The 25,348-nt window shown below is 35.2% G+C and overlaps 1 protein-coding gene across 2 annotated transcripts in view; it reads right to left on the minus strand.

Moving 5' to 3' along the window:
- Positions 1-804: 804 nt before the first annotated feature.
- LOC112049539 (WASH complex subunit 1) overlaps positions 805-25,348 on the minus strand; it is a 58,681-nt gene continuing 34,137 nt past the window's right edge. For both annotated transcript variants that reach the window (XM_024087473.2, XM_024087472.2), the window contains exons 5-6: positions 24,266-24,413; positions 805-10,499 (exon numbers count right to left, since the gene is read on the minus strand). In XM_024087473.2, the coding sequence (XP_023943241.2) occupies positions 10,317-10,499; positions 24,266-24,413 (331 nt within the window). In that variant the 3' untranslated portion in view covers positions 805-10,316. The remainder of the gene's footprint in view (positions 10,500-24,265; positions 24,414-25,348) is intronic.

Genomic DNA, 25,348 nt, shown 5'->3' on the forward strand with positions numbered 1-25,348 from the left:
ATTTTCATCCTTCAAGTTAGCCCGCTTCCATCTTAGATTGCATCATCACTTACCATCAAGTCAAGGGCAAACATGTAAAGAATGAAAAAAAAAAAAAAATCTTGTACCGAATCATAAATCTATGAAATACAGGTACTAAAATTTCCTCTTCCTCTATAACTAAGCAAAAACATCGTGCTAGGATTGCAGAGATATGACAATAGCCAACAGGCAAACCTTTTCCGATTGCAGTTCGTTACTTTAACCTTGGATCTATTGAGAATCTCCACTAACCCCGAACCTATCGTGGAAATTACTTTTTTATTAACACCATATGCTGTAAAATTTTTTGTCATTCCGAATGATAAAGCGGTTTTCTCCCTAGGTTATTTTTTTCTCCCTCATTATTTATCAATTCTCCGCACTGCAGGAAGTCCATTTCGAATACCTTTATTAAAATCATTGCTTTTTCAACAATTTAACAAAATGCATTTAGGCACTGCTACCCACACTACTCAGCACATAGATTTACGAGTCGGTACGAAATGACTCAGCATAATTTACGAGAATGTTTTTATCTTAGGTAGGTGGTGGTTATCATAGATTTGAGAGTCGGTACATAATTCTATGGTGGTTAGGAAAATCTATCTAAATATATAAAGAAAGTAGTTATAGTTACACTATTTTTATCTCAAGAACGGTTTTTGGCTGAAAATTGGTGGAGAGGTAACTTAGAACCAGGAGACGGACATAGGATATTTAGGGTAGTATTTAATAGCGGGCGTCCGCTAGTAATTAATATTATAGTCTTTAATGAAACAAAAATAAATTTAAAATCTCATTTAATGACAGCAATAAAATTCATTCATACAACAAACGTATGTATACAAACATGGGATATCATTACCAATGGATACACTATTTAAAATGGACATCATCTGTGATAAAAATATGTACAAAAACTATAACTATCAGACATGCAACGTTGCTACACAATCGTGAAGTTTAGATGAAATCAAATCTGCAGGCTTTATTTATACATTGATTTGATACTAATAGTGAACAGTGTAAAATCGTACTGCAGAAATATACATTTATAGTACGATTATTAATTCCAGTCAGTAAAGTGACAAGTGCAACTGTCACTGAAATGTCATTTTATTAATAAAATGACAAGTGCAACTGTCACTGAAATGTCATTTTATTAATAAAATGACAAGTGCAACTGTCACTTAAATGTCATTTTACTGACTGGAATTAATAATCTAAGGTTAGATAATAATTACCTGCTATTAGATCGATTTCATTATTAGGTATAGCTTATTTTGTCATATGTTGATACAACTTCATGGAGGTGGCAACAAAAACTATTCTGCATTAGCAACAAACCTAATTTGTTTCTGATATAAAGGTAAAATTCGATTTCATAGCACGTAATCACCCAACCGAAGTAAATATTGTCTATTTATTGTGTACCCTTAAATAAAAGTGTTACAATGACTTGATAAAAATGCAGTGTAAAAAAATATGTTACATAGATCATTTAAATCAATCAGTCCAAAACTTAAGCGTAATCTAAAAATAAGGCAAGTATTACTAATTACACTTAGATTACATTCTTTCAAACATCGATAATGTTTAATTGTTTATCTAATATTTACAGAATTTTAAATCAAATTATAAAATAAAAAACAGATGCCATTAGATTTTAGATTGCCAAAAAATTAAAAAGAAGCCTATGACTAATCAGATTTTTACTTACATATTAAACTAAAATAAAATGGCATAGCGTCAAGCGACTGTTCCAGTATTATCATATCATCTCTCTTATACGTATATCTCTAACATGATTTATTACATAAAGTAGAAAAGCCACTTAAAAGTGCTCATGTATAATGTATTGGGAGTAACTAGTTCGCAGCAATTAAGACGAACTATCCTTAATCATCTGCGATTGCATTGCTTGCTTATTTATCAGACAGCGTCATTTGTCATCATTATAAAAACATATATGATGATGAATGAATCCTTTATCGTGGAGATGTAATTGTTCATTTTATTTTTAATATTATTTATATACAGTTCTTAATAACAATGCATTATTAATTCGCGCTTGGAATGATATTTAAAAAATAAAAATTTTTAGAAATTTACGTATTTTCTGTCAAAACACCATTCATTTTCTGTGGAGCGGCAAAAAAAATATTCACCCTAGCTATTCAATGAAGCAGTCGGAGTTTAAAATTGATTTACCTCTGGGCTTAAGGGGCTTGCAACGCAAATAGCACGAACATTACATAAATAACGCGTATTTCTTGCGATTTGCGTTTCAGACCCCTTAAAGGTTTCCCCATGCGACGAACGGGACGGGAGGGCGAAGCGACGCTGTCGGAATTTATTCAGTTGTGATAAACCTGTGTAGTATGTGCTAGTAAATAACGCTCACACCCGGCGGGACGTACCGTGTGAGATGTTCTATATTTACTAGTATACATATAGGGTATTTCCCATACTTTAAAATATTCAAGGAACATGTGTTCTAAAATTAATATTTTTGGAGTAAATAATATTTCTTTTGTAAATAAATCTTAAAATGTGAACCTTATACGCATCCTTATAATTATGACGTAGCCAAGATTCACGTATTTTAAAATGCAAGGATAGATAAACGCGTGTGTTATTTTTTTATTAAAAAAAAATATTAGTTATGCACTTCAGCTCCTATAAGTGGACTCATCAACACCTTGATTTTTTGGGAAATACTCCCGAGCACCCTGTATAAGTAACAACGGCTCAAGACACGCCGGCGTCGCGTCGCCGTCCTGTCCCGTCCCATCCCATTGCGTCCCGTCCCGTCCGCTGTGTGGGGAAACCTTAAAATTCCGTAGACCACAATGCAAAGTCACGTTTCCTAGTAAAATGCCACTTTAAGTTATATAGATTTAATCCGCCTTGGATCTGTTCACAAAAGTTAATCCACGTATCGGAGACAGTTAGGTCCGTGGAACCAACTGTACCGCACCTATCTCGCATACAAATCATTTGGAAAATGTGAAAAAATTCACGTTTCCACCACATTCTACGATAGTCACATTTCTTTAAACTACGTCTTATAATTTATTATTGTTCGCAGCAAATACGCTTTGCTTTAAATTACAATTTATAAATATATATTTTTTAATTTCATTTGCTTTTTTTCAATCTCAGACAATCATAATAAAATTCCATTTTCATAAATATTTAAAGCAAATCAACGTTTCGCGATTTTATTGTCGTAATTATAGCTTAATTAGTTGTATAATTATAACATTATTAATTAATTCATATAATCAATTAGTTGTTCCGTATAAAATGCCAATAGTAATGTAAATAGGAAACTATGCTAAAAAACTACTGACAACTTAATAATTAATATTATATATAATATAATAATATTATATTTCAACAAATTTTTACGATTATTAATAAACTTTTGAAGCAAATTAACATTTGAATATTTTTCTTTGTCAGAAACATCAGATGATAAAAATAAATCTTATGTAATTATATTATTTTAGCAACGCGCAATTCGCAAATCTACATAATCGTACCAAGAATAAATTTAGACAAATAGATATCATTCGATGCATCAACAAAGAAACATCATTAGGTTTTATACACCTGTTATTTTATTATAATTTATATAAAAGGTTGTTTAAGTTGGTCAAGCATGCTCTTAAAATATAACTACATTCGCAAATAAGCGGAAAGCGTATGCATATAAGTGGATAAAACTGGATAGATAGTTCAAGGGAAGAAAAACGAACGATATTCGTTCAATATCACCATATGTTCAAACGCCTCGTTCGAAGTATATATTATTTCTTAAAAACAATGTGATTTATAGTAACCGAGGTTAAAGACTTTTATTTTAACGAATTTAAATTTACATTCATGGAAGAAATCCAAATTTTGTTTTAATGTAATCTATCTTTCAACGTTCTCTTTCTAAGCTCAAACATCACAGTACTTCTGCCTTCCTTAGTCTTACTACGTTCTTATAAAATACTAACTTAGCACCACAAAACATTAAAAGCCTCATCGTATAACAAAGATTTTCAATTTTCTCTATATTAATTATAAATTTTTAAGTGTTTAAAAGTTCATTGATTTTTAAACGAGTCTCAATGATCAATGAATATTCTTGTATTGTGTTCAAAACGAAATTTATTAGCAGTAATGTCTCCCATTTGCGTAGTGATTTGTGAATACTATAAACAGCACCTTGTTATGCATAACACTTTCAAATTCATAAAAAAGTAAATTAAATTAACAAATAAAATGTATTTTTTACGATCGATGAAAATTTTAATGAAAACAAAGAAATAAAATGAAATCATCAAATAAAATCTAATTACTACCAAGTAGCAATTACTCGTATAAAAGATCGCATGATGGGATTTACGAGAGGAAAGTGGTCATCTAGAATCAACAAGTAGTGACTTCGGATATTTTCTTCGAAGTGGGCCATCAACGGCGATCAAAACAAACATTATTGTAACAAACTACTAGGTATCATTCGCTTAAAAACACCCTTTATATTTTATTGAATAAAGGGTGTTTTTTGTGTGATCTTGTATTTTTAACGCGCCGCAAGCCTACAAGCCACTGACGATTAAGTAATCTCACAGCTGCAGCGCTAACGGCTTGACGTACGATAAAATTGATCGTCTGTTGGTATTATATTGGTTGTTGTGCATGACATCGCCGATCGCGACTTATGGCAGTCTTGGTCAAAGTTTTGTATTTTTATTACGCCGATTCTGGAAATGTTAATCACATCCCATTACGTGTATAAGTAGGTGGGATTGACATAAGAGTGAAAAGTGGTCATCTGGAGTCAACAAGTAGTGACTTCGGGTGTTTTCTTCGAAGTGGGACTTAAACGGCGATCAAAACAAACATTATTGACACCTTGACACTAACTACTAGGTATTAAGCGTTTAAAAACATCCTTGTTTGTTTGTTTGTTTGTGTTCTCTTGTTGTTAACGCGTCGCAGTGTTACGCAACCTTGGCCAAAGTTTTGTATTTTATTCACGCCTATTTAGGAAATGTTAATCGTAACTAATTTAACGAGCAGCAGTTACTCCTATACCTAAACGTGTACAAGTCCGCTTTGGACTTTTGCAAGGGATTGATTAGTGGAAAGTTGTCATCCAGAGTCAACAAGTAGGGACTTCGGGTATTTCCTTGTAAGTACTTATAGGGTCAATAGCGATCAAAGAAAATTGAAACGAACTACTAGGTATCACACGTTTAAAAACATCCTTGTTGTTTTTGTGACTTATGTGTGTTACGCAGCCTTGGGCAAAGTTTTGTATCTTTCACGGCGATATTGGAAATGCTAATCGTAACTAATTACTAACGAGCAGCAGTTACTCGTATACTTAATACGTTACCCTAATACCGTATACGTTTACAACACCGTTTTGGGTGCAAGTCATTGATTAGTGGAAAGTGGTCATCCAGAGTCAACAAGTAGGGACTTCGGGTATTTCCTTATAAGTCCTTATTGACGACCCTGTCAATAGCGATCAAAACAAATTGAAATATGTATCGAACGTTTAAAAAACATCGTTTTTTGTTTGTGTCTCTTATCATAGTGTTACGCCTCGGTCAAAGTGTTGTATTTTTTCTCGCCGATTCTGGAAACGCTAATCACCCGCGCCGGTTGATAGTTCGCGGGGACTGTTTATGTGCGCGCACCTTCCACGAAACGAAAGCGAGACAGCCTCAGCCACTAGTGAGAAATGCGATTATAGTAATAACCTCCCGGAACCGGGGGCCCTTTGTAAATACTCATTTGTTAAACGCGTCAACGCAACTCCGCGCGAACATCGTAAACTTTACATTATTTAATTAATATTCTAGATTGATTAGATTTTAGATTTAACCGATAAATACTCTAAGTTTTTTATTTAAGAACAATTAAGGCTTGTCTTTTCAACTTACTAATTGGTCAAAAAACGTCAACGTATACAGTCTCAGAATACAGAAATCTCCAGAAGGTATCGCGCATAGGAATGTAGCGGTTGAAATTACTCTTTTTTGGTGTAATTTCACGAACAAGCGATTAGTCACTCTATGTATGTCGTATTGTATAATTTTTGGACACAATGCGTGCTTTATAATGACGGCTGAACTTGGCTTCTCGTGTTTTCTGTATTCTGAGTACTCAGTATAAAGACATATTAACTATTATGATATTTTTCTAACAATATCAATATAGCTCATAACTAATGTAATGAACCTAATCTAAGATTTTTTATAAATTCAAAAGTTGTAATTATTTCATTATGATAACAGGAATATCTGACTTGACTGACTAAAAAGTCGTCATTTAAACTAATTTCGGGGATGGTCATAATTTATAATTTTTATTTATTTGTTATAAACTTGTAACATTTATTTACACTTAGCTAGCGGAATTTCACAGTTTATTTTTTAAATTCAATTTAAACAAATCATCGTTAATACAATTATGAATAACCAGTTCAATATGGATTTTATTGTCTTCAAGTTAGTATCGAAACATATTGTAATGTTTTAAATTTCATTTTCCTACAGCCGTTGGCATGAAATGTGATTATTTACGTAATAAGTTCCCGGAACACTACCCTTTGTATTCTAAAGGACACGGTTTGTAATATAGGTACGTCAGGTACATTTCTTTACTTGAAGTTCAAACAAACAAATTACAATATAAATATCAAATTCACAACAAGCTATTCAACGTTAAGTAATTTAATATACTTTCAAGATATTTTTTTTAACATTTTGTAATACTAATAGTAACTTCATATTTAATTTCGATGTATTTTTAGTGTAATTTTTATTAATATTTTAATAATGTGCGAAAAGACGCGTTCACTTAAAAGCTTTTTTTAAAGCTTTCATAAGTATACACTCTTGTTTTATTTATGGTAAATAGATTTGCGCTTAACTCCAAATCTTGCCTGATGAAAATATTTACGGTCGAATTGAGAAACTACCTCCTTTTTTTAAGTCGGTAAAAAAAGCAAAGCCTTTGCCTAGAAAATGCCTATTCCTGCGTAAAGAAAGTTTTTTTTTTCATTTTCTATTTTCGTACTTATTATTAACTATCGGATGCCTGCCACTTCGTCCGCGTGGAATTATTAGTATTTAATAAATCCCGCGGGAACCATGGATTATTCCGGGATGAAAAGTATTTTCCATTCCAAATTTCAGCCAAATCGCTTCAGTAGCCGCAGCGCAAAGCAAACAAACACACACCCAACCTTTCACCTTTATAATATTAATGTGATCAACGTTAAAAAAAAGTAGCATTCCTAGAAATCGAATCCGCGTCCCGCAGTGAACTAACAAAATAACTACTAGACCACGATAGACATTGAGCGGTGTTAGTAATGACCTTTTAATCGTTCTCGAGAAACATTTTAAAACTGATTAACCGTTGTCGATCCAGTGGCACGCCATTCCAAGAACTCGGAACGATTAAGATAGCCAAAAAACAACAGCTCTACGATGTATCGATCAGTTTCGAAAAACGTGTTGGGAAGTCCCCGGTTCGATTCCCGGCTTTTAAAGAAATTTTATATTATTCAACGATGTGAACGATGTCAGTTTCTATGATATTACTAACTAATGTTACATGCATAATGCGTATTAATTAATTAATTATTTTTTACGCTTTCGCACCTTCGCTACTGATCCCATGATCATGTATTAAACAAATACGGACTTACTATACTCCCGAAAAATTGAACTTTTAGGCCTAGTTCGAAATACTTTAGTATTTTAGTCGAGTACGAACGATTTTTGGGCGGTAAATCCAAAAATTGTTCGTACTCGACTAAACACTAAAGTAATCTGTACGGTCTCTTAGAGAGTCGATATACTTGATTAATTAAATAAACGCAAGCAAAGCCCTGAGTGAAAAGCTAGTCGTATTATAAAACTATAATTTTTTGGGTAGGTTAATGGTTTTTGGGGGTAAATAGATGATATAACTAGTCTTCGCGATCAAGTCAAGAAAAGTCTTAGGTTAACCTTAACGGATTAACCTACGCGATCAAATCTAAATTTATCAAATTCTAGAAATACATAGATTACAAAAGTAAATAATATAAAATGCACTACATTTTCTGCGTAACGTAATTGACCGTAGGACATTCATAGACAATAGAATAAATGATTAAAGACGGGCTAAGCCTTAAACGCTACGCGGGTGTTTTAAATATGCAGACGTACAATCGAATGCACTTAATATAAGTAGTAACAGCGATTCTAAATGACAGTAAATGCCTTAGATTACCTACGGATAGACAAGCTTGCATATTTTATAATGTAAATTGTATTGACATTTTTGCTGAGCATCGTCTGTATACAGGGTGCTCGGGAGTTCCCATAACATACAAAGTAATTCAAATAATTCCGACTATCCATGTAACACACGCCTTTATCGATACTTGCATTTTAAAATACGTAATCGTTGTAGTAAGACTATCGATATCGACGAGATATTGCAATTGGCACCCCGCACTTCACTAGTAAGCGATTTCTTGATATTTATCAATTTTAAAATTTGGCTAGGTCATAATATAAGGATGCGATGTAAGGGACAAAATTTAAGATCAATTTACAAAAGAAATATTTTTTACTCCGAAAATATTCATTATAGACATTTTATTTTTTTCCTTAGACATTTTAATTCATTTTCGTCCCGAGCACCCTGTATATCTATACTCAATAGTTTCGACTGTTTAGATATAATATATATTTAAAGTACATCGAACATCGAATATCATTATGTGATTTATAGTACAAGTAACTAGATGTTTTTATATAACAGATTTTATCAAGTGAACTCCATTTATTATAGTAAGTATAAATTATGGTGCCAAGACTTATAGAATAAATAGGTACCATATAACAGTGTCAAATACATAGTACATTTACGACGAGCGAACAATTTTGATATTTACATGCCAATGTATGTATTATGATATCTTGAATACATTTGCAAGTTATAATCACTTTAAAATACTGCGTGCGTTACAAGTGCCGATGAGGAGATTGTGACCATTGACATATTTTTTGTTCTAACAGTTTACCTAAGTAGGAACCCAGGTGATACGTAATGTAGGTATGTAGTATCAATAATATATCTGATTGTGGTAGACGAGTAATTTTACGAGAAAGTGTGCTTAAAACCATGGTGCGAAATTTGCAGAATCTTAAAAGGCGCCTAACTACATACCTAAGCAGTACCTCTACATTACCAATATGCGCTTCTATATTTAGAAACTCGAATTCCTTTTGTCGACCACAAAGATACGACGTAATCTACTACTATTTTAAAAAAAAACATACTAGTTTTTTTTTAAAGTTTCAGTTTCTTATGTAATCTTGCAGAAGTGCATTATTAAAATCATAGTAGGTACTAACAACACCCTAAATTCGTTATAATTAGTTTTTATTCGTCGCAATCAAATCGGACGGTCTATTGCTTTTCAACGTTTTATTGCACCATTTACAACCAGATTTTTAATCACTGGTTAAAATGTAACTGTTAGTTTTCTATTTTGTTTGCGTTTGCTAGAGGGCGTATATTAAATACATACTGGATGTGCACTGTTTACTATGAAACAAATTAAAAATGAGGATAGAAATTGCTAGCCATTTTACAACTAATAATTTGGTTTAAAATTAATGAAAATAAATTTGATTAATAAGCTTAGAACGATTAGATATAGTAAATCTATTTTGAATAACAATTTAAAAAAAAAACAATACATAATTAAAAATAAAAAAGTTATGAAATCACATATGTTTTCCTTTATTTCTAATTTGTTTGTTGGTAAACAATACACATAGAGTATATCTTTAGTATAGAGCTCCCAATGGAGACTCGTTTTGGGCAGTGCCGCACTCTCACCGGCTAAAATCCCTATATATCTTCTTCAATCCCAGTAAATGTCAATCATTATACATTCTACAAATTCCTAATTACATCACATTTAATTTGATACCCATATCTAGAAGCTGGCACTGCTAAAATATATGTATCTGTAAGTGTGCATTTTGTACATTTTGATTGAGCGACTGCGAAAGGGCGGCAGAAACTTGACTATACAATTGAACAAGTAATTTTAAAACAGTATGTTAAAGTATCAAAAGTTCCAATCGCTAGAGTTCTACTGTGGACTCTATAGAATACGAAATGACGGCGGCAGAGGTTCGATCACACAGGTTGTAGAGTGTAGAGGCTAGAAGTGGCAGTATTGAAATTCGATGGTGTTAAAAAGACCTGGTCTACTCCCAATCTTCGTCGCTGGACGACTGCTGCGGCGAAGACTCGGTGGGCTCCGGTATGACGCTGGCTAGCGTGTGCAGCACGGTGCCGCCCGACCTCTCGGCGCCGGAGATGCCGCGGCGCCGCATGGACAGCTTCGCGTGGAGATCAGCCATGAGGTCTCCGCCTATCGGTGTGGCGCCCTGCGAACAAACACTCACCTTTATACCAACGTACATTATACGTTATTTGACGGCCTCCGTAGCGCAGTGGTATGCGCGGTGGATTACAAAACGGAGGTCCTGGGTTCGATCCCCGGCTGGGCAGATTGAGGTTTTCTTAATTGGTCCAGTACTGGCTGGTGGGAGACCAGCCAAAGACATACCGCCAAGCGATTTAGAGTTCCGGTACGATGTCGGGTAGAAACCGAAAGGGGTGTGGATTTTTAAAATCCTCCTACCAAGTTGCCCGCTTCCATCTTAAATTGCATCATCACTTACCATCAGGTGAGATTGTAGTCAAGGGTTAACTTGTAAAGAATTAAAAAACAAAACGTAGAATAAATTCGAAGTGATGGAGCTATTCCAGGGTTAAGCATTTTCCCAAGACTAACATATACGAGTACCTAAAATTTGTAAAAACTGTATATTATATACAATACTAAGATATTTGACCGAATACTAAAGCGCATTTTTTTATAGTCAATAGCCGTTCGCTTGATTACAATAATGCCTGATGATATTATTAGCTTTAGAATAGGAAATGCTAGCTGCTAGTGATTTTCTTTCTTCCATGAAATCTTCAGTAGCAGCCCAAAAGTTGACGCATTTTATAGAAGTTCACATTCAGTATACTAACAATATAATTCAAGTTAAAAAGTTCAAGGCAAAAAGATAACACGGCGATCACAAAGCGACGACAAATGGAGCAATTGGCTGACAAGTGACAGCGGCTATTCGCACTCCAGAGGGTCAGGATGAATGACAACTCTGAGAATCTATTGATAACACAAGAAGAAAGGTCATTGGCATGCGTAAACAAGCGAATTATATCAATTTAATTAATATTATCAGAGCAGTGCGAAACGATAACATTTAATTATAGGAATAGTACGAATATGTGATATAAAAATATAAAATACCAAGAATATTGCGAAGTTATCAAGTGTGGCCGATTGCAAAACATAAGACTTAATTAAATGACAAACGCGCGATAAAAATGATTTTCTGAGAAAAGATCCCAAAGGCCAAATGATAATGTTGTAAAAATCTCGAAATATAACAAATGTGCAACATAAAATGAGAATCGAGAGGGTCGTCAGACAAATGGACGGCTCTAATTTTCCAATAACGCTCTTCGATTGGAACGACTTGTGGCGGTCGTGACAAAAGAGGTTCCGTTGTCACCCACACCGGCACACTGCGATAACCCTATCTCTTTCTAACAGGCCACAGGATAAAGCTCAATTGAATAATTCAAGTGATAAACATTTGGGTCCGAACCTGCTCTTCCTTTTTAAGGCCACTTTAATGGTATTCCAACGAGCGTTTACCGAGAAGTAAGCGAGCCGGAAAAAATAAGAGAGCAAAAGGCATTCTACGTAGTGCAAAATGTAAATTCTCAAGATGGTCATGATCATTCCGGAGATTCGCGTGTCGTGTGCGCACTCCAAACAACTGCGGTTACGGGAATCCTGATTTGGAATTACAAATAAACTTACGTCACTCATAGTAAATTTTGAGGTTAATAGAAAACACGCATAGTGTTGAACAAACAATAAAAAAATTCATAGAAACGTAGTAACGCGGATAATATGTAGCAATATAATAGAACAATGATCCGATTCCTACAAAACACAATCAAACATAAACAATTGCAGAATCCTATTCCCCGAAACCACCACATAACCTGAAACGCATTTTAGCTAACAATACTCAAACAGCATTTTGATGCATGTACCTACTCAATGGTTCACGATATGCAAAAATTAAATACAATTAAAAATAGTAATAGCGTTGGTATTAGGGTATAAAAAGGTTGTAGATTTAAGGTCCAAATATCTGTCAGAGAAAGGCTGTATGACAAAGGAAGTCTTGTTTGATTGGAAACTGCCTTATTTAGGTTGCTGATGATGAATTGTGTGGTTGTATATGAATTGTGGCTCCATTTAAATTTAATGAAGTTCTACGAAACAAATATTTAGGTTTAGTTTACAAACAAATTTGTATTGTCTGACTCTACCACCGGTTAGGAAGAAAGGAAACTTTTCAAGCAGTTAAATTATTATTTACAATCTCAATTATGTAACTATAACTTACAGTCGATTACGTTTTTTCTAAATCTGATGTAATTCCCTTAACCATCCTTGATAGATGAAAACCCGACTTAAATGAGCTTAAACACATCAGACATTTAAACTTATTGATGGGACAACCATAACTCCAATAAATTTGATTTACTATACATTATGCTTTCCAACCATTAGCGTGGGAATAGTCGTAAAACCAAAGTTACTTTAGTTTTTATGCACGTGCACGTAGGTAGTAGTTCAGTCGTTTTGAATGGAACAATTGGTCTCTGGATTGGACACGCTGAACTCAAACACCGCCGGTCTAACCTTATCCCAACTGTGTCATTGCACTCATAGAAATTCCACATTATCGATCCCTTCTATACAAACCCTTCAATTACAAAGACGAAAAAACCCGAGTTGGGAGTTTTTTTTATTTTTTGTTCAGTCTTCGGATCGTTGTGCTTGGAGGTCTATGCAAGAGACCTATGTCGAGCAGTGGATGTCAATCGGCTAATAAGGTAAGGTAAGGTATTAAACGTGATTAAATTACGCACTTTTATATTCTTATGCAGATTGTAAATAAAGGATGGGGTGATACGATAGACGTTGGAGTATATTTAAAGGTTCTGCTGACTTGAGCATTTACTTGTAACAGAACATCGAGCATTCGCCGTATTTATATTTGTCGAACTGAACAACGAACCGAGCGAAGCATAGAACCAAATATTGCTATAAGCATCTTGAGAATTCTAGCGAACGCTCGATTTGATTTAAGCAAACCTACTCGCTAAAATGTTTTCGTATTTTTCTGTGATGTAACATTAACACGAATGCTCATTACAAGTGAATGCTCAAGTCTATCAACACTATATATTACTATACTAGCTGGCGCCGCGCGGTTTCACCCGCGTGGTTTCCGTTCCCGTAGGAATACGGGGATAATATATAGCCTATAGCCTTCCTCGATAAATGAGCTATCTAAAACTGAAAGAATTTTTCAAATCGGTCCAGTAGTTCCGAGATTAGCGCGTTCAATCAAACAAACAAACTATTCAGCTTTACAATATTAGTATATACGAGTATATTAAAAGTTGATGGCAGTCCTACTCCTAGCTAACGTTCACTTTAATAGATGGTTGGAAAATTTCAAGAAGGTTGGAAATTTTCAGAAAACTCAAGACTACTTTGTGACTGTTTGTTTTCCCCAGAGATAGGTTATAATCTGTTATAGCAAATAGGACAAGAGCAAAACTGCGGGGCACAGCTGATAATTTATAAACGTTTTATTAGCGAAGTGATTTTAGCATGGAGCCTAGTTGACCAACCTTGTGTAACCAATGAGAGTGCACCTTAATGTTATGTTTAAGTTTCAAAATCTGCAATAAATACAGCCTTTGCGTCACCGCACCGTGCAATCACCCACGCAGATTTTTTAGGAACAATCCCGTTCTTATATCTTAGAGGTGAACGGCGCGCGGCTGAAGCGAGTTTTTTATTACGCAGGCCCGTTACCACTAAATTGTGAGATGACGATTTATCTGCATCAGCGCATTTTTTTCTTAATTCTATTGAAACTTGATTGTTGTCAACACAGAGTAAAGATCATACAGAGTGAGTCTTTACAAGCAGCTTGGTGAAGTCGATGAAACCCATAAAAAACAAACGTCATGTGTCCTTGACATACGCATATACAAACTTTTTTCATAATTTGTATTTAAAAATTCAACACTAATAAAAATAGTTACATAAATTAATATAATAATCAATAATTACCAATAAAAAAATCCATTCGTCTCTATTACTCGTCAACTCATCATCCACTCCCTTGTGTGTAAAAGGAGTGGATGATGAGTTGACGAGTAATAGAGACGAATGGAAAAGATTGACATATATTTCCGACCCCACTTAAGTGGGATAAGGGTAAGGAGATGATGATGACCTATAAAAAAATACTCTGTCCTATTTCTTTAGTTTTTGTGAAGTTTTTCAAATATTTGCGACGCTTCGTGTCGTACTGACTGATGTATTAATTTTTTGAATTTTGAATTTGGAGCGGCTACGACACCGTCGTGTTCCGTGCGCTCCATCTGCCTATTATTCTTAATCTGTGGTTGTCAAATGGAAAAAAGTTTACTATTTAACTAGCCTGCAAAACGTGTCAATGCGTAACTGTATTTCAAATTGGCCCTAACAGGGCAAACAAATAAATAATAAATAGCATTCCTGAATAGACAATAAATATTGAACGAATGTTTAATAGTTATGATAGCCGTATAATAATTATAAATAACTTCGTTGGATTTTTTTTCAATCCATATTCACACAATAGACGATTTCTAAGTGTATACTATAATTATACTTTTATAATATAGTCTAGTGCTTTCATACATTTAATTTAAAAAAAAACGGTCAGAAACATCTTTAAAAAAATTACATACACCAGAGATATTTGGAATGTTTGTAAAACATACCCGATCTTAATAACCAGTTCAAACGTTGGTTTTCACTATAAAGTTTGCGAAAAAGGATTGCTAAATTTTTAAGCCGAAATGTTTATCGTTTTCAAGTTTTATCAACAAGGTTTTTGATAAGTGCACACAAAAAGTCGACAGACCGGATGGCAAAGGAAGACCTGTATTCTGCCAACTTCAAATGAATCTTCTTTGAGGCGTTTTCAAGGAATCCTGCATTGTAATATTATATACAAATATTATATTACAATTGTGAAAGCGGTAACTCGAATCAAAAGATGATCAAAGAACTGTGGCAAATTGGAGTGAACTGTGAAATAGTGGCACGTTTCTTGGAAATAACTTCATCTTCCTAAAGATTTTTCTCTTAAGATAAGACCTCGTAAGTTTAAAATTATTAAGAATAATAGAAAAAAAACACAGTTTTATAACCAACGCGACGCAAGAATAAAAGAGAAGATTTTAATAACAAATTAAAATCTAGCATTGAAGTTTAGTTTGATTGCGTTTAGTAGAATTAGAAATACTATGGGTAGTACTGGGTTAAAGTAAGAGCAATGTTTTGACGAACTCCATGGCGCAGTGGTATGCGCGGTGGGTTTACAAGACGGACGTCCTGGGTTCTACCCCCGGCTGGACCGATTGAGGTTTTCTTAATTGGCGCAGGTCTGGCCGGCGGAAGGGTTCAGACGTGGCTACTTATCACCCTACCGGCAAAGACGTAGCGCCAAGCGATTTAGCGTTCCGGTACGATGCAGTGTAGAAACCGAAAGGGGTGTGGATTTTCATCCTTCTCGTAAGAAGCTAGCCCGCTTCCATCTTAGATTGCATCATCACTTACCATCAGGTGAGATTGTAGTCAAGGGCTAACTTGTAAAGAATTAAAAAATAAGAAAACGGATAAGCTAACAGTCGAAATGCAGTTAACAGTAGGAATCCTTCTTAGAGTAACAAGTTTTTTTTTTTAATTTCTATTACCATCTTAATGCAACCAACAACAACTTGGTTGCAAATGGCGATACCAATTTTAATAAGCGGTTTCGAACCCGACAAAAAGAGGATTCTTCCTCTCGATGGGGAGGACCATTACATTTTACGACTGCAAAAAAGATTCATAAATATATAACTCGAGTTATATCAAGAACCGAATTCCGTGTAAACGTATCCTATTATTGTAAAGGTCAGTGCAACAGTTATGTGCATCTTTGAGCGTCTTGCGGATAAAAACAAAATATGTTTCGTCGAAACGTCACGACGACCAGCAGCTACAAACGAAAGCATCGTACGGCTAATAAAAACCGGTCACAGCTTTTCAACACAGTACGATACGACATTGAAGCAGATAAAACTTGAAATGTTTGCCTTTATGTGTTGGTTTTCTTGAATTGACAGATTTTTGAGTATCGAAGCAGTCACCTTAAAAACTCTACACCTATAATATAAATTTAATATTTGCTATGAATTTGAATAGACGCCAACATATATCGGGACAAATAATATGAAAAATAAAAAACAAAATCATTTTAAAACACAAATGGAGTTTAGCGTAAATAGTCTTAATACTGTATGTTAAATGACAAAGACAAAACTTGTGAATACGCTAGTTACTTCAAATATCATATAATAACATACTATTATTATGTTACTTTATGACAATAGGCAAAATGGAAGAAAATCAAAGACCAAAGCACTAAATCTAATGTTAAACACTTAATCTGATGACTTACTAATAAAAAAATAATCTACCAAAAACATATTTTCCAAAAAATGCTATGAATATACTAAATATTATTTTAATTTTAAAACAATTTACTAATGCTAATGGCAAACGTATGTGACGAAGTAGCCCAGCTAACGAAGTGTCAGATATCGGATCGGATACACTAAATGTACGCGCGTAAATGTGGCTACTCATCACGTGCCAACTCCCACCGGCTCGCCATTTGTATTACCGTGGGCCATTTTGGAATTTGTAAATAAAAATGTCGTCATAATAATTAAAGATCATATATGACACTAGATAATTATAGCAAGGTGTTCTCATATGGTGGGAGAGGATTCGTCATACTGTTTTGGTATCGATCGATAACCGATCACTATCGCAGAATAGCTAATAACACTTCGATATTGACGTAAAGGACTCGTCATTTGCGAGTACTCGTTATCTGATAAGTTTCATTAATAGGCTACTTAAATAAAAAATAACGTGTAATAATGTAGATATTCACCATTTGTTGATTTGTTGTAGCTATTTTCCTCAATCGTTTTTCTTCTTAGTTCTATCTAATCTATTTATTAAGCAGAACTTCTTCTTAAACATTCATGTTAATGATTCATAGAAGAAGATAATTATTGTGTTATCTAATTGTACTTTAGATAACATTATAAAAAATGGTTATTTTAATTTTTAATTATCATCATTATTTTTGTAATTAGTAATTAAATCACTTGTTTAGAGTTTATCAATATTTTATAGTAAGAAAGAATTTTCACAAATTTAATAAAATCAAACAAATATCTCAAATATCTTCCAAATCTTTTATTGTTTCAAATAAAAACATTTTTAAAACTTTCCTCAAAGATATACCCCGGCGTATCGATTACTGGGATTATACTCGTCAATGTTTTATTAGAATTTGAACTTTACTTCTATGGAATGCCAAAAATAAAATGTCACTAACAACGAAGTTGTCATGGATATAAGCGACTAGCTGTAGCCGCGCGGTTTCACCCGCGTGGTTCCTGTTCCCGTAGGAATACAAGTATAATATATATCCTATAGCCTTCCTCGATAAATGGGCTATCTAACACTGAAAGAATTTTTCAAATCGAACCAGTATTTCCAGAGATTAGCGCGTTCAATCAAACAAACAAACAAACTCTTCAGCTTTATAATATTAGTATAGATGTCACATCGCTGAAACTTTACAGAATGCAGGGGCTGGCCCGGAACCGTTAATAATAATCATCACGGAAATCCGTATCACTTTTACTATTAATTTTAACGTAGGTACTAGTATAGTAGGAAGTTTAAACAGTTTATCCAAACTACTGTTCATTGTCCCGTGCGAGTACTACATACTACGAAGGGCCGGATGCGTTGATATGGATGATTGTGAATGAGTACATACAAAATGAATGAAATATTTCTACTATTACTAACCAAACACTCATCTCGTATAGTATATTAAACTTTTCTAAAGATTGCATGAAAATTTGATTCGCTTTTACTCTCTCTCTCTCTTTCTTCTTGCTCATATTACTTATCTTTTCCATTCACATTTGGTATGGAAGCTCAAATTGTAGACGCTTTTGGCAAGTCTGTTAGCAACCATTGAAATAATTATTGTGCAATTATTTCAATGGCTGCTAACAGAATTGTAGACTGATTTGATAAAGAGAGGATGGGGGGCAATATTAACTGAACTGATTTTGAAAATTCTTCTACCAATAGAAAACCACGTTATTTGTGAGTGTCATAGGCTACATTTTATCCGCGCATTCCCACAGGCAAGAGATACGAGGCGCATTCGCACAGGCGGATAAAACCACCGGGGCGACAGCTAGTATGTGATACTTTCGCGATAAGTAAAGTAGTAATTAAATGAATTTACTATGAATAATTAAGTTAATAAGATAGTTTAAATTCTGAAGAAGTAATTAAAGTTTGAAAATAATGTACCTGCCGCTGTTTTGACTAATTTGCTGGCAAATTAAAGAAAAGATCACCACGTGTAAGCTAAGACAATAGCTTCTGATATGGTTATTATCGAAGTGCTATCACATTCATTATGTCAACCACTAGGCCCTTCTTAGAACCAGAGTAGCGTACAATTATTGCAGTTTCCGTGAACCAAACGCAATTAACATGTGACGATGAATTCGTTTTATATCAATAGGTTACGATTTGCTCCGAACTTACGATAAGGAAACTGCCGAATGTCTTGTCGGCTCTTCTCAGCTGAACCTGCCTTCCGAACCGGTGGTAGAGTCTTTACAAATAATCAACTGACGATTTAAAAGAGCCTGTAAACTGAGTCTATTTGAAATAAATGTTTTTTTTGAATTATCAGTTTGACTAGCCTGAGTGAGCTTTTTCACAAATCCAGAGGGAATCATGGATTTTGCCGTGATGAATTCACAATCAAACACTTCAATTTTATTTATATATCTAATGAGTCTTGATGATACGAGTATTACCTTTAATCTATGGTATCTATGAGTATTTCATTTTGAAACCATTTTTATATAGGTACTAGCTGATGCCGCGCCGTTTTACCCGCGTGGTTCCCATTCCCGTAGGAATACGGGTATAATATATAGCTTATAGCCTTCCTCGATAAATGAGCTATCTAACACTGAAAGAATTTTTCACGTCGGACCATTAGTTCTTGAGATTAGCGCGTTCAATCAAACAAACATACAGCTTCAGATGTAAAATGTCAATGATTTGTTTGGTAACGATTGAGACTGTCTGCGTTTTGACACAAAGATATTTTTCTCATGCATTCCAAGAGATCATTGATAACTACTTTTTATTACAATTGTCCTGTAATTGTTTTGTTGACAAATAATGCTTATAAGGCGAACCAACGGCGAAATTATCAAGTTCGTCACAACAAATTGTGGATTTGAAACGTTTCTTAAACTTAAATGCATTTATATTTTATATGCAAAAAATTGTTTTGCAAATATTGTTGTTTAGATAGAACGACTACCAGAAATTCTTGTTATGTCTTCTTTGAAACGACGTGAACAATTATTGCATGAGTTGTTTATATTAAGTTAGCTCTAAACGAAATTTTATAAAGTTATTTACTTAGAATTTAAGACACGTTACATCTTAACGCCTCTTACTGAATGTAGAAAAGAGAAATCTACACTTATACTAATATTATAAAGATGAAGACTGTACATGTTTGTTTGATTGATTGAACGCGCTAATCTCAGGAACTACTAGTCCAATTTGAAAAAAAATTTCAGTGCTAATTTAATCCATGTATCGAGGAAGGCTGTAGGCTATATATTATCCCCGTATTCTTACAGGCGAAGTAATAAAGTACGGTTATACTTATGGTAGGCGTCCACAAATCAGCATCGTATGAGTACAAATCGGACGCATCGCATCAAACAAATTGTTAATCTTAGTGTCAGTGGACGCACTTGACGACTTTGTATACAAATAATACTAAAATCCGTTTGATTACTGCTGTTGCCATATTCATTATATTGGTCTTTATTATCAACATATCAAAATAAACTTCAAATCAATTTATAAAATATCATTTACCTACTAATGATATTCACCAGTAAGCACCGTATGACATTTGTTACATAGAATCTCAATTTCATTTATGTCAACTAGCATACAGTGGATATGACCTCTGCCTCCGATTCCGGAGGGTGTGGGTCGGTCCGGGGCATGCACCTCTAACATTTCAGTTGTGTGCATTTTAAGAAATTAAATATCACGTGTCTCAAACGGTGAAGGAAAACATCGTGAGGAAACCTGCATACCAGAGAATTTTCACAATTCTCTGCGTGTGTGATGTCTGCCAATCCGCATTGGGCCAGCGTGGTGGACTATTGGCCTAACCCCTCTCATTCTGCGAGGAGACTCGAGCTCAGCAGTGAGCCGAATAAGGGGTGATAATGATTGATTGATTAAAGTAGCATACGTCAAAGATAGTGAATTAGCCTGCTGAATGTTACACTATACCGATGTCGCTTTAGATAAGACCGAAACTGTATGCTTACGAATTAGCAGATTGAGACACAGCCATCTGTGAATTGGAAACGGATGACCTTACGCTTGATTGAATATAACAATATTGAATCTGTGCTAGGAATTCACCGAATTATAATTGTATTGGAGCATAGCAAAAAAACGTCTTTAGAATATAGGGTTTAAAATGGTTTGCGGTTCAGATCGCCAGTTCGAACGAAACTACCTAGAAGCAGAAGCAGCGGTGCGTAAAAACCGCCAAAACTTCTCATTTCCACGAACACTTGCAATTGTGATGAAATTTTTTTTATTATGGATCTTATTACTTGACATCGTAAACATTTACGAAAATAATACAGTAGTGTTTTTCCTTTGATTGTCGACTTTATTACAGTAAATACTTAGAAACATAAACTTGTTCATGATTCTATGTAGTTTGACGATTGGACATATCCAATTCTCAATTCAACATTCTCAATCATGAAATACTACTACTGGCAAATTATATTCTGGTATCTAAGAACATTCTTCTTTTTTATGAAATGGGCATAAAAAACTCAAATCCATTGCAAAAATTAATGTAAACATAATAGTGGCAGTTAGGACCTGTGCACACAACGTTTTTTAAACGCGCCGTCGACGCACGTTTTTTTAACGCATCGTCGACACCCGTTTGTAGCGATACAGTCGGGATACGCACGCGAGTCAGTCGTAGCGTGTAGACCTTTTCACATGTGTATAAATTCAATTTTATGAGCCGTGATAGCCCAGTGGATATGACCTCTGCCTCCGATTCCGGAGGGTGTGGGTTCGAATCCGGTCTGGGGCATGCACCTCCAACTTTTCAGTTGTGTGCATTTTAAGAAATTAAATATCACGTGTCTCAATCGGTGAAGGAAAACATCGTGAGGAAACCTGCATACCAGAGAATTACCTTAATTCTCTGCGTGTGTGAAGTCTGCCAATCCGCATTGGGCCAGCGTGGTGGACTATTGGCCTAACCCCTCTCATTCTGAGAGGAGACTCGAGCTCAGCAGTGAGCCGAATATGGGTTGATGACGACGATAAATTCAAACACGCGTTTTAATCAATACAGCGCCGTCCAGATTCTTCTATGTCGATACAAACGCGATGCTAACGCGTGTGTCTATCAATACAAATGACAACAAACTGCTCTGTGTGCCTAGTTGGAGTTTTCAATGTTTTTGTACTGTTACTATCGCGTTAACGTAAACGCGAATTTATATGGAATTGACACAGTTGTGCACTAGATGGCACTGTTTCAATTCCTTAGAAATTCGCGTTTACGTTAACGTGATCGTCACAGTATCAAACTGCCACTAGGATGCGCGCCGTCGACGCACGTTTCTAAAACGCACATCAACATGGTTCAAAAAACGTCACGTTTAAAAAGCATGGTGTGCACGGGCCTTTAAACATAACAATCTCACTGCACTTTTTTAGTCCAATAACGCAAACGCTATGCATTACCGTGAAATAAATAAAGATGTAATGCGAGCAACAGACCTTCAGTTTTATCTAATCGAAACTTTCTATCAAAGTTATATGAAAAAACTGTACAATTATCAGTTTTGCCTACACACGAACGATTTAACAGAACAGTTCGACTGTACTGTTAAAACTACTCAATTAAAACTGCATGTCTGTAGTTTGCATAATTTTGTCGGATAATCCTGACCTCGCTACTAGGTATAGTTTGGCAAGTTCGTTGATGACACTCCCATGATATGCGGGAGACGGGGGGAAAGAGTGTGCGGGTGTGAAGTCGTGCGTGCGGAGAAGTGCCCCTCACTTCATTCGTGGGCTATAAGCCCCCCGGCCCGCGCGGATCATCGGGAGTGTTACAAACGAACTTGCCAAGCTATAATGTCACATCCCCATGTCACTTATAATGATGCGATTGATGATGACTACACAATGATTTTGTATCACTGCAGTACCGCAGTGTTTCAAGTGGTGCACACAAGCAATTTTGTATTTCTTTATTATATTCATGTATACATAGTTTTTACACACAACTCGGCATTGTAGAAAATATTTAGGTAGGCATTATTATGCTCAAATAACTTTTATTGTTGACTATGGGACTAAGTAAAATAAAATTGGGTTCTTTTGTTCGATTATTCGTTTCAGTTTCGATGCGCTAATGAAATATCTAATAGTAAAAATTCTACTGGATTTCGACGTGTTTGTTCTCAAGGTTTGTTTGTTTGTACATCACATGACATTAGAAATTCTACATTCCAACCGTTTACGCGGAATCCGCGAATATTTAGAATAGAGAATAGTTGTCCTTAATATTTAAAAGCAATTCTCGCAATCAATAAAACGTGATATCTTTGAACCCTGAAGTTCCAAATGAGGTTTATTGCTTGTGTAGGTGGAATCATTTTGTTTATAAAATACTTATAAAGGGAATTGAATTTCTAAGGAACGATTTCTCTAGTTAAATTCGACTAATTAAATTAGATAAGTAATTTCTACCATGATTCCTTTATTATTGGAACGTTTTAACGCAAAGACGTACCGCCAAGCGAGCTACCTTACAGGTACTATACCGCGTACCCTAAACCTACCTAGTACCTGTTCTAGTCTAGTCTAGCCCATTCGTTGTCATCAACCCATATTCGGCTCACTGCTGAGCTCGAGTCTCCTCTCAGAATGAGAGGGGTAAGGCCAATAGTCCACCACGCTGGCCCAATGCGGATTTGCAGACTTCACACACGCAGACTCTGATCAGCAGGTTTCAGATCTGGTATGCAGGTTTCCTCACGATGTTTTCCTTCACCGATTGGGACAGGTGCTATTTAATTTCTTAAACCCATTAAAATAGTCTAATAGTCTGAATATTTGCCATAGCTATTACATCAAGCTAGGCACTCACCATCCAATAAATCCACGTGCCTGCAGCGTTAACAGCAGGACATCCGATAAAACTGTCCGTGTGGTGGTCGCGATGTTCATGACATCATGCAAATCGCGATGAGATTATATACTGACATTCTAAATTTTTTCAAGACCTAAAAATACTTGCTGAGGTAGCAAATATTCGAACACTGTGCCTAATATCTAGCAAATAATAAAGGACTAAAACAATGATATGCGATTTCTCAAAAAAGGATGATTTGTAGATATACCTACAGTAGTCACTGCATGCATTTCATAGATGCAAAACTGCACTGCCTACACTAAAAACTCATAATAAGCTTGTATTGGAGAAGGACTTTTTTATGTCCTACAAATTGTTATGTATAGTTATTTTAGAATTTTAAGTATCGTTGTGAGTTTACAGTATATCCGTGTTTAATAAATTCATTTTATTATGAAACACAGTTATTCTTATTGCTTACTCAAGTTAAAACTTTATGCACGCCATTGATCATCGTACCCTCCTTACCCAAACTTCATCAATCAACCCTTACGAATGACTATGATATAAACATGAAAAATCAAACTCACTTTGCCTTCAGCGGTGCTTGCGGCGGGCTTGAGTTTAGCCCTCCCACCCGCCTGCCGGATGGCGGCCATGAGACTGGCGTGCGCGTCCACTACAGGAGCGGAAGCGGGCGCGGGAGCGGGAGCGGGCGCGGACTCAGCTCGCTGCTTCCTGCATGACAAGGAAAATATACATCAACAACGTGGTCATTTGAAACAGTTTCTAGTTTCTCGAGTCTCCACCGCTTAAGTGGCAGTTTCTTGAACTACTTCAGAAAACGAAAATAATGAACTTTCTCAGTAAAGTGTAGTATTTACTAAATAAATTATAAACTAGTAGACGCCGCGCGTTTCACCCGCGTGGTTCCCGTTCCCGTAGGAATACGGGGATAAAATATAGCCTATAGCCTTCCTCGATAAATAGGCTATCTAACAATGAAAGAATTTTTCAAATCGGACCAGTAGTTCCTGAGATTAGCGCGTTCAATCAAACAAACAAACTCTTCAGCTTTATAATATTAGTATAGATATAAATCCTCCGGCCCGTCTATCTGTTCGCGATCAACTCGGAAACGGGGAAATTAGGGTAGAGGTAAGGTAGAAGCGCACATAAGTCAATGCGAAACTAATAAATATTACATGTTATACACACAAAAATTCGACAAGGTTCCATGTAAATGTTGTCAGTTCTGTCATGTGTACTAATGTATTTAACGTTAGTAGAACATAGCTATACGATGAAGTAGGTATTCCTGCAATTTCAATTTCCTGTGAAACCAAACAGAGCTACAAAGCTGCTTGTATTTGAAATTCAGATTGAACTGAGTTCCCGAGACGGGTGGAATTTCAGCGAAAATTACCAAATTAGTTTGCTCTTAGTACTTGGTAGAATTTCGACGTAACAAGCGGAGCGTAGAGGGAAAGTCTTTTCCCAGTGTGCCTTGTCAAATTGCTAATTAAGTATTACTTTTAATTATTTTGCTTGTGAAAATTGTAGAGACTCAGGTAAGGTAAGGTAAGATAAGATTTTTGAGAATTGTAGAGACTCAGGTAAGGTAAGTCAAGTAGGTACATGCACTATAGCCAAGTTTGTTGATGACACTCCCA

Source organism: Bicyclus anynana, chromosome 11 (assembly GCF_947172395.1).
Source record: "Bicyclus anynana chromosome 11, ilBicAnyn1.1, whole genome shotgun sequence".
NCBI lineage: Eukaryota > Metazoa > Arthropoda > Insecta > Lepidoptera > Nymphalidae > Bicyclus > Bicyclus anynana.